The following is a 14,454-nucleotide window of genomic DNA, read 5'->3' as shown; positions in this document are numbered from 1 at the left end:
TCCTAATATGATTGGGAAAACGGATAAGATGCAAAGGAAAAAAAAGAAAAGAGCTGAGGCGGTTTTATGAAAAGGAAAACTTGAGTGGAAGAAGAAAGAGAAAAAAGTTTCGTGTTCCCCAACTTTTTAAGCTTTTATATTATATATAAATAGAAAGGTGAGGAGACTATGTATTAGGGTTGATGAATATCCACACCATCTTCGATCGCTTTTGTATTAAGATTTATTTATTTATTATTTTTTACTCGCAATGAATTTCTTTATTCTTATATTGGCCTCATTTGCAGGTTATTGGATCTATATGCGAGTACTAAAATTTTTACTCATGTGTTTCTGTCGACTCACTTTCACTTATTGTTTGCATGTTTGCCTCACTTACATGGTTTCTGTTGGCCCACTTGTCGGAGGTTATTTCTATGACGCAGGCGTTCTTGAAGACATGATTCACGGGGCTTGTAGCAACTGATGTTGTTGTTGAAAGTTGAAGATATGAAAATATTTTACAAAATTTTCAGCTCTGACATATCGTTGGAAAATTTCCTATACAACGACAAACTGCTGTTGTCGCGATAGAGTTCATCGCCGATAACCCAATTTCCTGTAGTATTTGGGGATTTTAAATACACCCTACGCATATAATCATAACCATTTTTTTTTGTTGACATTCATTTTTTATTCATATTAAAATAGAATTATTGATAGTCAATTTTGATTTCACGTCTTCTTTAATATTTTCAGATTAACCCTTTTAATTTGCATACAATGTTTCAAATTACACCCATACGTTGTTTTATATAAATACTTTTAATTATCGAACCTTTTAACTTTTATTATTTACATATATCATCTATTTATAGTTTCAAATTACATTTTATATATTTTTAAAATTTTATTATATATTTATATCATCAGATTAGATAAATACACATATACACAATATATATATATATATATATATATATATATATATATATATATATATATATATATATATATATATATATATATATAGAGAGAGAGAGAGAGAGAGAGAGAGAGAGAACCATGATCATATATGTAACCAAACAAATAATGTGTTACTTTATAACTGATTATCAACCAATCGTTTCAAAAAACTAGATAAAGAGCATAATAGTCAATTACCATATAATCATTTAATTACCTTTTTAATGCAATATTTTAAATTAGGTAAGTAAATATTATCACCAAAAATATCTCAACATTCTCTCTCTTTCTCTTCTCTACATAGACCGCGATGCCAACAACCGATCACCATTTCCTTCACATGTGCAACCCTCTCCTTCTCTATCAGCAAATCGACAAGTTGTAGTCCAACAAATCGATCACCTGTAGTCGGCAAAAAAAGGCTATGGGTTCTCTCCTTACTGGCTTTTGCTCTCTCTTGTCACCGAATTCTAATGTTTAGGTCTCCCTGGTACTAAGCTATAACACTTGAATTTGGTATGTTCCATTTTAACCATTTCTTTTTGAAGCATTTCACTTTTGGCCCTTATGATTAGTACCCGGGCGTACCATAGTGTACGCTTAATGAAACATCCCAAAATTCATGACCAAAATTTTTATTTTAATTACGTAATTATAAAAACCCGTAGTCTGAAAACATTAGTAGTGTCATTCCATATCATAATCAAAACTAATACGTCAACAACCAAAACATGTCATAAGAAAAAATATCAGAGTACAACTCCCAAAGATCTCGCAATGCGGAAATCATAGTGTGATGCGTTGCGATCATGCCGACTAATTTCCTTTCGAAGAAGAAGTACCTGAAACCAAAACTGAAAACCGTAAGCACGAAGCTTAGTGAGTTCCCCAATCATACCACATACCATACAATAAACATACTGCCTAGCATATCCGGATGCTGGCCTACCCCTTCGGTCTCTTTCAATCGGTATCTGCCGATCATATCTAGGTGTTGGCCTACCCATTCAGTCTCTTTCAACAGGTAACTGCCGAGCATATCTGAGTGCTTGCCTCCCATTCGGTCTATTTCAACCGGTAACTACCGAGCATATCTGGGTGTTGGCCTCCCCTTCGGTCTATTTCAACTGGTCTATCTGGGTTATGGCCTCCTATTCCGAAAAAAAAAATTGGAATCGTTTAAACTCGGGTCCAAATCATAGAAAATTGATCCAACTCAAAGAAAATCGGTCCAATTTAGAGAAACTCGGCCCAACTCAGAAAAACTTGGTCAAATTAGTCAAACTCGGGAATTTTGATATTTTGTTAATAAAAACTATAATTGTTATTGATATTCATCTATTTTGTTATAAATTTTAATAAACTTATGATATTTGTTATATATATATATATATATATATATATATATATATATATATATATATATATATATATATATATATATATATATATATATAGGAGTAGGATCAATGAGAACACCAAAAAGTTTGAGAACGCGAGAACAAAGTATATTCATTTGCGATTCCATGTATTCATTTGTGGAGAAATGATAAATTTTTACGCCTTTAATTTCAATTGAAGAGAAAAAACATATTCATGTTGATTGTGCGTAAAAATTTATCATTTATCCACAAATGAATACATGGAATCACAAATAAATATACTTGTTCTCACGTTCTCAACCTTTTAGGTGTTCTCATTTGATTATTTCCCTATATATATATATATATATATATATATATATATATATATATATATATATATATATATATATATATATATATATATATATATAACTTCTCAATATTTATTTCTTTATAATTTACTCAATCCGAATACTCCCCTAGTACTCTCCGCCTAGATCGATGACTCTTTACTCGTTATTCGACCGAACTGGAAACACCTAACGACTTCTGCAACACTTATATATATATATATATATATATATATATATATATATATATATATATATATATATATATATATATATATTTATATATAGGTTTAGGTTCTATGGAAAACAAAAAACCCTAAAAATCATTAAAATGCATAAAAAATACTTAAAGATCACAAAACCTCTTTTTTGAATTTTTTTTATCAAAAAATCGCAACTTTTAGGTCAAAATCGCTGAAAAAAAATTTTGAAACTTTTTTTTATTTACAGAAAAAAAAAAAATTTTGATTTTTTATTTTTTTTTCAGCGAAATTGTAAAAAATGCTGCGATTTTTTGATAAAAAATTAAAAAAAAAGTTTTGTGATGTCTTGGTATTTTTTTATGCATTTTTATGATTTTTAGGGTTTTTTTGTTTTCCAAATAACCCTTCCCTATATATATATATATATATATATATATATATAATATATATATATATATATATATATATATATATATATATATATATATATATATATATATACTTCATACATACTTATAAAGCTAACATTTTTCCTTGAACCTCATGCATTTGAAACCCCCATCAAAATTTGCAAACACCTCATGCATTTGAAACCTCCTATTTTAATGAATACCACTCAAAAGTCTCTTAATAATGATTAACAATTCAAATGTTTTATAACTTATATAATATATTTAATAAACATTTAATGGATACTCTACTATAAAATGGTCAATCTTTTTGAGTAGACACACAAATACAAATCACATACAAAATTCACAAAGAAAACAAGTTTAATTTTTTTTTGTGTTGGTTTGAGGGATTTGAATAATTTTTCGAGCAATGTTATTATGTTGAAGTTTTTAATTTGTAAGTTTGTTATATACTAATTTTTTTTTGTATTTTCTAGATTTAAGTATTCTTTTAAGAATATCATTGTATGTTGTGTTTGAAATTTTAATGTAAATTAGATTAGATTCATGTTATCGATCATATGTTATGGAAGGTGATATATATATATATATATATATATATATATATATATATATATAATATTTAATTAACTATTGTATACATGTTTGTATGTTCATGTTGCTTTAAAACAATAATTAATTAAAAGTCATGGATATGTCATATTATCCATATTATCCATGTAAGCATTTTTTAAAATGCAAATTGTCTATCTTATCACTTTATATATTAGTATATGTCTAATATTTTAATTATAATAGTAAGTGTTTTTTAAAAGTTTCTTTCAGTTATTAATAATAACAAGTGGTTTTAAAATTAATAAGCAATAATTATAAATAATAAGATCAAATTACATGGATATGTCATATTATCCATGCAAGTCTCTTTTGAAATGCAAATTGTCTATCTTATCACTTTATTATTTAGTGTATGTTTCACATTTTAATAATAATATTAAGTGTTTCTTAAAAGTCTTCTTTAACTTATTATTAATAATAAGTGGTTTAAAATTAATAAATAACAATTTTAAATGATAATAACATCAAATTATAAATTACATTTAGCTATAAATAAATTGTATTTTAAATGAACAACATTATTGAAATTAGAAAATGATCGTATAAGTAAAAATATATTTAATCAATAATAATAATTGTTAAAAATAATACTAAATAGATAATTATATTTAATTTTATTAATGAGGAATGTGAGTTGATGTCAATGAATATTATTGTTCAAAATAATAGAGATTATATGTATATATATATATATATATATATATATATATATATATATATATATATATATATATATATAAATTAGTGTAAAAATATTATCTCAAAGTTAATGTCAATAACATAACCATTTTAAACATATATTTTAACAATATATTTTTAATCTTCGCTGCGCAACGCGCGGGAATTCGTCTAGTATACTTAAATAGATAGAAATAAAAGTTAAGAGGATATTTAGTTCTCTCTCTCTCTCTATATATATATATATATATATATATATATATATATATATAGAGAGAGAGAGAGAGAACTAAATATCCTCTTAACTTTTATTTCTATCTATTTAAGATGATGACATGTATATAAATTTAATATCTCAATCAAATTATTATATATATATTAAAGTTGTCTTGCAAATGAACAGTGAAGTTCTGTTTTTTTTGGCAGAAATGGTCCCTTGATTATAGGTTACGTTTACCTGGGTATTTTATGGAAATATTTACATTCTTACATACACGTGTTATCATCGTTTGGATTTATCCGCGCTTCCCACCGCATTCCTATCAAATATCTTCCCCTTTGTGTTTGAGTGTTTCTCTATGGAAGCGATTAACGCCGCCATCACCACCGTCTTTATGAAGCACCACCGGTCACTACTTAATTTTTCACTGCTTCTGCTGTTCATTTTTTTCTCTTTAATCCACCATAAGCCAGGTGACCCCTCAATCGTGTCCGGTTGATACGTTTTATTTTTTAGGGCTTTTCAAGAGGAACCCGGGTAAACGATTCCTCCACCGCTCTCCGCCGGATGCCGTCGAGTCCCATGTGAAGCCTTCGCCCGGTCACCTTCGCACCCTGTAGTTACAGGTTCGTTTTCTTCAACTTTTTTATGTTTTCGTCTGCCGATGTCGATTTGGGGTCGCCGCCCGCTTCTTCCAATCTTCTTTACGCACGAAGCTGCAATCCACCAGCTGCTTTGGTTTCATTCCGGGGTCATATTTTCTCAATTTTTTATATTTTGTGTACAATACCTCCGCTCACTCTGTTTATCTCGATAATTCCCACCGCCTCTCCAAAACCCTCCATCTCTATCTGAACTCATTGGCATCCCTTCTATCACTAACCGTCATTGCGGTACCAAATCGACAACCTATCTATTCGCTTAGGGTTGATGTCTGGCTCCCGATGGATTTCTAGGGCAAAGTCATAGAGGTGCTTCCATGGCGAAGGGTGGTTCACCACCACCATCGATGGCCAGTATGATAACTGGCTGGAATATTCACCACCACCATCGGACAGTTACCTATGTTCGGATTGTCGATGACCACTGCCCAGGTTAGACCTATTAAAACCATCCACCTTTTACTGCCTCTTTTCTTTGGCGCTAATCGATTCAAGTGTCCATTTACCCGAAGTACAGTTGCAATCACAATCCAACACGCTTTTCATGCTAACCGGAATCAATCTGCTGCCTGTTGTGGTCTTCAGGGTGTTCGACGGAGGTTGTTTCTCTGGCGACTTGCCCATTTCCATTCCCGACTACCTCCATATTTCGGGTGTGCTTAATTTGAGTTGGTGTTCTGCTACGATTTCCATGGAACCCTTCCATTTCTTCATCATGTTTTTACTGGTAATGATGAACTACAGAGATTCCACTATCATTTTTCATGTTTATTGGATTTAGGGCCAACCTTTGATTTAAGTTCACAGTATGATTCTAATCAAAACACAACAACTAATATTTTTTTTGCATTTTTGCAGTTGCATCTCTATAATTTGTGTACAAAAATATTATCAAAATTAGTTTACTTACAATCAGGGGAATGAAGAGCTGTGGGGGAATGAGGAATTAAAGTCTCCTCATAAGAAATTTTGCAGCTAAGTTTTCTTTCTGTTTCATGCTTTCAATGGGTTTTGTTAATTGGGTTGTAAATCATCTTTGATTTAATTAGTAATTTGTTGTAAGCTTAGGCTATTCAGATGGTGTGCGTGTCACGCTGCTCGATTCTTTTTTCAAGTTAATCCTTTGTTGGATTCTGGTAAGCTTCTGCAGTTTAGATGGATTATTTTACTATCAGATTGGATTTGGAATTTGGAAATTATCTGATTATTAGTATTTTGAGCTTATGGAGTAATTAACCATTCTAAACATTGTACTCGGTCCTCGCATGTGTACTCAGAAGCGAAACCTGTATATGCTTTCAAAGATGCGGTGTATCAAATTCTAAGTGAGTCTAATAATTTACTTAGATTTTATATTTATAAATAAAGTATGTGTATGTGTTTTTAAAGTCTAGAATATGGAGGGTAATTTTGGAAACATTTTTTTCCAGTAGAGAGGAGATGTTGAAGTTTGACGACCTTAAGAATGACAACCTAGCCACAAAAACACTTGACACTACTCAGGTAATTAAACATTCATGAATTTGTATTACTAACATAACATTTTTAAATCTTGAAATTACTTTTTTTATAGATATCAGATGCAGATGTTTGCTGAAGTATCTGTCTGCCTACTTATGTCATACTTCCCCTACTTTTGACATGTCCAACCGTGTCTGTTGGATAAGTTGATAAAATTTAACAACAAATGATATTTTTCATGTTGCTTCTTAATCTTATAGTATAAATAAAGAGAATATGATTAACTTTTGTGTTCATCATTTTCAGTGTTGTTATCTCTTTAAATAATTAAAGAACTTCATTTCAGGTTGCAATGGAAACTCTTCCTCTACAGTTGGTTCAATGTCAGTGATCTATTATGTTTGCATAATGCAACTTGTCATGCCTCAGGATTGCCATCTCATTATGGAAGTCAAAAGCTGCTACACATTCATCTCCATCTAATCCCACAAAAAAACATCAAAATTCTGGATATGATTACTGATTATAGTGTTTGTTGTGATTTACAGATATTTGGCACCCTGAGACATGTCAATTGTACTGAGTAATTACTGTTGGGTTGAAGCTGTAAAGGGTAACGGTAAGAGATCCACCGTTTCCTTCCCCACAGAAGTTGAATTTCATTTAAGCACCAAATGGTTAGCATTATTTTCTCTAAATATGGTTTTCGTAACAATTTTGGGACTTTTGCTTCATTTGCATTATGGTGGAGGATTTTATGATTTGTTTTATAAAATTAAAGCTATCATATCTTTTGCATGAATTTTTTTGCCCCATGGTTATTGTAGATTACGGATCTGTTTTTTTAGTTTTATGTTGTGTTTTTATTTATGATTCACGAATATATATTAACATTATTGACTATGAGAGATGCATTAACAATATTGACTATGTTCTACACAAACAAACAAATTTTTTTTATTGTCGGAATAAAAAAAAGTGAAGAATTTGCTTTTTGCCTTTGGTAATATAGAAAATGAAAGCTATTGGTTCTAAAATCGTTTCCTTTTAATAGAAATCAAATTTTGGTTTTATTATTTTCATTTTTTTTTACATAATAAATTTGTAATTTACCATTGTTAGTTTAAATTATTAATCTAATGAGAGAATAATAGATTTTTGTGATATGTTTGTATTTTATTGTTAAATTAATTATCAGTTTTACTGATTTATTTACATTTGTTGTATTTGTTACTTTTTTTGTATTTTTAATCATATATGTTAATTACAATATACATGCTAATTAATATTTATAATACATCGTCAAAAGTTTGAGGGGTAGTGTCGTCAAAAATAAACAGGCTGGGTATTGAACAACTAAAAATCTATTGATTACAGCATTCTACTTATATTATTATTTTTTAGCTGAAAGAGATGTTATTATTATTATTTATATAATTTGATATATTTGTACCATTATTAAGCTATAATTTTAACTAATAGACAGTTTGTTGTTATTTTTTGACTTTCACAATTAGGCAAAACAAAGCCTCAAGGTGGTGATGTTGTTGCAGTTGAAGAAGACATGACAATTAGGCAAAACAAGGTGTAAATTGGTGTCAAGGTAATTAACTATTTTGTTAATGTTAAAAGAACTCAAGATTTACATGTATGTAGTGGATTATTTCAGTGTGATAATTTTAAATGACTATTTGTATAATTATTTTGAAGACTGGTACCCAGTTATATACTCCAAGTATGCAGGGACCGAAGTTGAGTTTAATGGGTCAAACCATCTCATACTGAAGGAAGATGACATCATTGGTATTGTTGAAATAGAAGATGTTACGGATTTGAAATCTCTTGATGGCAGAGTCCCTATCAAGGTTAGTAACCCTTATACTCTTGATTCATAGAACTCTTAAGGGGTATTTTGGATAGGTATCCATAAAATCCTCTTAATTTGATCTTCTACTTTGTATAAAAGGGCGAGGAAGCCGAGGAAACGACAGCTGCCGGCTTATTGCTTACACAAGCAAGCAAAGAAAAACCCTCTATTGGCACAGTGAGTAACACCTGTCACATTTACTCAAATCTTAAAAATTAATGAATTTTTTTCTTTTGCGTCTAATGATGCTTAATGTAAGCTTGATTGCAGTAGGACCTGGTCTTTTAGATGATGAAGGAAACACTGTTCTTTACTCAAAATATGCAGGGAATGATTTTAAAGGAACGACACTCCTTGAATCTGATTTTCAGAATACCAAAAATGCACTTGCCTTTCTTTCGGTTACTAATTCATCAAAACGATATGGTAAGTAGTGACCTTAGCAGTCACACAACTTTAAATAACACAAATACGAGTGTTATTTTTTGGACAAAATTACTTTTAAATGCTTTACAGTAACAACTTTACATAAATTTTTTTTTGTGGAATATGGTTATGAATCATAACATTAATCCTTAGTTAATGGTCAGATAAAAACTAATTTAATAAAGTTATATGGTAGATAAGATTAGTTGATTTGATGCAAATCCGATCATTTATAGGCCTACATTGCATTATTATTACTTAATTCTTATTAATTTATATGCGATAATTGGGTCTATTACCATTTCTGACCTTTTGAAAACATCTTCTAACTTGGAGGACTTCAGGTGTTCTTCCACCAGGGTGGTGCTGAAGGGAGTGTTTCTTTATCCGACGCAATTTCCAAATGCACCAGATTCTTTTTAGGTGAAATTGTTATATTGGGTTATACTCCTGAAGATTGGTGGTCGATTCGCAAACAAAATTGATTTCGGTAAATGAGTTAAAGTTACCGGTGAGTTCTTATAATCTTTATGGATGTGGGTCCAGACTTTTAAACTCGAAATTTTAGTTTTTTTTTCTTTGTTCACTTTTTTTTTTTTTTTTAGGTGGAAAGGAGGTAGAAAGGCTACACAATAGAATTCCTATCAGTTGAGGGATTTTTTGATTTGCTTTTAGAGTTGTTGCTGGTAATTCAACTCCCTTATTTTTTTGTATGTTGTTGTGTATTATATTTAAATGGGTAAAAACCGTCATAGTTTTTGAATGTTTTAGTACCATGACCATTCCTAATGAACTGAGCAGAATTCGTGTTTTGAATAACTTTGGTGTTGTTGGGCTTCAAACAAAAATCATCAGAATGGTGACTCTTTTCCAAACACAAGAAGGCCTTGCTGGAATGTTTTGTAAAATCGAGAAAGTAGTTTTATAATATATATTTACATGATGTGAAATATAAAATATGATTTTATTTATTTATCAATTTATTGTCATTTAGTTTTGCAATTGGACACATTTTTTAATGCCTCATTGATATTGGAATGTAATGACTCATTCCAATTCCATGGTCCAATTTCATCATGTTATCACGCCATAATCTGTCATGGTAAGTTTCAAATGTTTTGTGGTTTGGAAGAACTAATGTGTCACACCGTAGACTTAAACATGGAGCAAAAAGATTATGAAGATGAAGGACTTCCACCTGGATGGGATAACACATATCAACTAAAAGAAGAAGTGGAACATATGCTTACACCACAACTGTTTCAGCAATTTCATCAGGTGGTGGAATTTGGCATATATCGACCAAAATAGGGAAATGTACTTTCATTTTAATGTTTAGTTTTCTGTAATTTGGATCATCAAAATACAAAATACCAATGTACATTCATTTTTTTACCGTCTTTGCAAATGGACAAATTACAGAGAATAGCAACGTATTTTATTGTGGCTACCAATTAAGTCGATGTACCATAGTTGCACACAAAAGCAACACCTTCCAACCCCTGCAACACGGGGGGGAACACATCTAGTTTAAATTAAAGGGAATGACAATTGGCACAATTTAAAATAAATAGGAAGATAATAAGAATAAAAAAGTAAGGATATTGAATAATAATAATAATAATAATAATAATAATAATAATAATAATAATAATAACTTAAAAAAAAATAAAAAATTAAAAAGATGAAAACAAAAAATAATATATACGTAAATAACCATAAATGTGATGTTAATGGTATGTGATGGTTTATCGACTTATTCATCAATTAGAACTTTTTTAAATTGAAAGGGAGGAAAACAAAAATGAAAATATAAGTGAAGGACTAATAATGTATTTTACGGTTTTAATGTTTCTTTGTAGGTAATAATTATGTCAGTAAATTGACTTTAGTTTTATAGAGCTGCGATTAGCAACACCCCGTAGTATTTGTATATAAAACGGTAATTTTAATCAACAAGAATGTTTTTCTTTTACATAATTCATATTTTAATTCTTCAGTATCATTTAGATCCAACTGTTTATTAAGACACTTATCTTTATTCATTTTTAATTAAATACCATCATAAGTTGGTCAAAAATAAAACAAATATAGATACACACTAATTAATTACATAGTTTCTAGTTACATATATATACTCGTTCTTAACAATCAAAAAATATTTACAGGTCAGGTGCCATGTCTGTGGTTGAACCAATCCCAACCTGCAACCACGAAGATGAACTCCCATTACCGCTATTCATGTCTTTCAACTCACTGAGTTTTGCCAACTTCACCTTACCTGCATCTTCATTGTCATCATTTGTCATTGTTGCTGCTGAAATATGATATTGATCACCATTGCTATTGTTTGGTTGGTGTTTATGATCTTCTTTCACATCCCCATCACCATTTTCTTGATCTGCTACACTCCATGCATGTAGATTGATCTCTGTAGACACCTCCAATCTTTTCGGATTTTGAAGGTTCCGTTGTGTGGTGGTGGTGGTGGTATTGCTAGAAGTCGGGAGGTTTAGTTTTAGTTCGAGTTCTTTAGGTATGGCTAGAGCTCTTTGATAAAGTTGTTCAATGTGTTCATGGAAGTTAATTTTGTTTATAGAGGCGTCTGGATTGTAGTTAGATGTTAGCCAATGGCACCTTTTGTGGCCACCTAGGGCTTGACCCGATGCGAAAATCCGGTTACAAATAGAGCACTTGTGTACTTTTGATTTCCTCGGGTCTTGACTGTTGTCTGATTGATAGGGGAAGATCGGTTTTATTACATCACTGATGATATTATATTTTTGTGTTAAGTTATCATCAAACTGATCATTTCGTGCTGCGAAGCACCCTTTAACATTCTTATGACTCGCCCTATGTCCACCCAATGCTTGATGCGAATTGAAAATCTTTTTACATGCTTTACATTCAAACATACCTTTAGGGGTGGTGGTGGCCACCACCACCCCTTTGGCTTTATCTAGTGGAGGTTTTGAAAAATTCGGCAAAAACTCCGGGGACAACTTAGGGTTCCGTGTTTGCGCTTCATTGTTTGTGGTGGCGTAAAGGCGATCATTGAGTTCTAGTTCCAACGGATGATCAACAATAGAGTTCGACAAGGCCATTAAACATTTAGCTAATGCAACGTCCTCTTCATTGTCACTAGATTGACAAACCCTAAAAGATCTCTTCCTCTTCGACCAGCCACTTCTGCCACCATGGTGGCCGGATCCATCACCATCTTCCTCGTCTTCAGCCTCGGATTCTGGCGACCAAACAAGAGACGATTCAGCATCATCAGAGCCACATTTCCCATGTTCCAAGAAAGATTTCCAAGAAGAAAACTCTTTACCGCAATTCTCACAAAGCCGACTGAACCGATTTGGGTTCGTTCGTAAATCATAAATCTTTTTGCTCCCTTCGCAATCATTTGCAATATCTTCATCATCAAAATTCGCAATTTCATCACCAACACCATGTGCCCTCATATGCCCTCCCAATGCTCTTCCACACATGAAACCTTTTTTACAAATCCTGCAAAAATGCTTGAAATCTGGTTGTTGATCGTCAGAACAAGCCATGGATGGAACGATGGAGGAGATGAGGAAAGATTGGTGCATGATCTTTGTAGTTGAAGTTGTCCTAGTTTTTAGTAAGAGTAATGGTTTGTGGTATGAGAGAGAGAAAATGGAGTCGGAGTTGAGTGTGCATGACAAGTGGGAGGAGGGTAAGAGTTTCAGAGACTTTTTCTACGACTAGTTTAATGTTTTTCTGGTGGTATAGTGGCGCGCCGCCAATGGACGGCGGAGAAAGTCGCAAATATCATAAAAATTATACAACCATCACTTTCCCTCCTCTCATATTTGTGCTAGATTTTAAACACCATGTAAACCAATCCATTTCTTGAAGTGCATGGAATTTTATTTTATTTTATATTTATTTATCTTTTGTTGGTGGAGATTTTATATATATATATATATATATATATATATATATATATATATATATATATATATATATATATATATATATATATATATATATACATAATAAAATCAGAGCATTCTTATGAACAATACCTAACCACGGGTACTGTTCATAGGGTTGTTTTAACTCAACCAATGTTTCTTTAATTTGTCCACCGATCCACCTCCATCATCAGCTTCTAAAACTCACACTAACACTTCTTGATCTTTACTCCACCTTCTCCACCGCTCGCCTTCTCCGTTGTGCTTCCTTAACCCTACACACTTCCGGATCGTTGCACCCCACTCTCATTTGTGTATTCGAGCTTTAAAGTGACTGACGGTGATGAAACAAAGGTTGAAGAAGCCACCAGTTTCTCCTTGTTTTTGTCGACACAGAGTCACCGTCAGCCGCCCGCCGGTTGCCTTCCGCCTGCCGACGCCCTTCCGTTGTTCTTTACGACCTTCGTTTTGTTGAAAATGGACTCGACCATCTACTGGTGTTTGACTTCGTGTATACTCGACTGTCTAAAACCGACCAGCGGTCACATCCCTTCTCTAAAATCGAACGACGATGCCCTAGTAAGTGGTAATTTATCGTTTTCCTGCCCTAATCCGTCATATTTTATCTTCTATTCTACCCTAATTCGTCATCTGTGATGTTGTTGGCAGTTCACAATCAAACGATAGCAATAACACTGTTCACATGCCGATTAGGTCATTCTGTGTTCATGTTGATATAATGTCTCCAACTGTATTTTTCACCAATCTCAACTCCACATTTGCTTCACTTAGAAAAGAGCTATCCAGGAAAGGTGTCTATTTTGCCATAAGCCATAACTTAGGGAATGCAGATTCAATCTATGGTACATCCCAATGCAGGCGCTACCTCTCAACAACCCAGTGTCTGTCTTGCTTCGATGTGGGGGTTTCTATATTAACTGCATGATGCACTATCCAGAATGGTGCTTATGGTATTGCTGATGACTGTTTCATCAGGTGAGTTGTTATTATGCTTTATTAATCCGACACTTTCAATTTTACTACTTCCACACCCATAGGTTTCTTTTCAAACTAATATTAGCCAAACATCAAAGGTAACCAAGATTGAGAATTGAGATGCCAATTATAATGAAAAGTTAGTGCTTTTCTTTCAACTTTTTATGGTAAAGGTGGGTTTGATAGACATCGATATCATAGACTGATATTTAATGGAAAGCAGATTGACATTAAGGTTTCTTAATTAGGAATAAATTCTAAATCTGATAAATGCTCCCAAACCATACACACAATAAAAATGCCTTGA

At 31.9% G+C, this 14,454-nt stretch overlaps 1 protein-coding gene and 1 long non-coding RNA gene across 15 annotated transcripts; one reads left to right on the top strand and one right to left on the bottom strand.

Moving 5' to 3' along the window:
* Nucleotides 1–5,096: 5,096 nt before the first annotated feature.
* LOC145167740 (uncharacterized) lies at nucleotides 5,097–10,640 on the top strand. 14 transcript variants are annotated; one of them, XR_013741396.1, is made up of 15 exons: nucleotides 5,097–5,196; nucleotides 5,305–5,414; nucleotides 5,745–5,882; nucleotides 5,968–6,177; nucleotides 6,309–6,586; nucleotides 6,728–6,775; nucleotides 6,884–6,953; nucleotides 7,258–7,530; nucleotides 8,429–8,514; nucleotides 8,622–8,776; nucleotides 8,878–8,955; nucleotides 9,049–9,204; nucleotides 9,549–9,715; nucleotides 9,810–9,890; nucleotides 10,358–10,640. It is a non-coding gene; the product is annotated as an uncharacterized LOC145167740 (long non-coding RNA). The 14 variants fall into 14 exon arrangements; XR_013741397.1 differs by lacking the exon at nucleotides 10,358–10,640 and adding an exon at nucleotides 10,006–10,206; XR_013741402.1 differs by lacking the exon at nucleotides 10,358–10,640 and having other exon boundaries at nucleotides 7,258–7,294; nucleotides 7,460–7,530; nucleotides 9,810–10,023.
* Nucleotides 10,641–11,347: 707 nt separating this feature from the next.
* LOC145163188 (uncharacterized) lies at nucleotides 11,348–12,764 on the bottom strand. Its single transcript, XM_079082050.1, has one exon. The coding sequence runs from the start codon at nucleotides 12,762–12,764 to the stop codon at nucleotides 11,367–11,369; it is 1,398 nt and encodes a 465-aa protein (XP_078938176.1). The 3' UTR covers nucleotides 11,348–11,366.
* Between the last annotated feature and the right edge of the window lie 1,690 nt (nucleotides 12,765–14,454).

The sequence above is a fragment of the Lactuca virosa genome, chromosome 3 (genome assembly GCF_052849685.1).
Source record: "Lactuca virosa cultivar CGN04683 chromosome 3, Lactuca_virosa_CGN04683_v6, whole genome shotgun sequence".
NCBI lineage: Eukaryota > Viridiplantae > Streptophyta > Magnoliopsida > Asterales > Asteraceae > Lactuca > Lactuca virosa.
Note: the sequence above shows the minus strand (reverse complement) of the source record. Positions and strands in the feature narration are given on the sequence as shown.

What these genes read in the sequence shown, in the direction of transcription:
- LOC145163188 (XM_079082050.1), bottom strand. Translation starts at nt 12,764, where the DNA reads ATGGCTTGTTCTGACGATCAACAACCAGATTTCAAGCATTTTTGCAGG.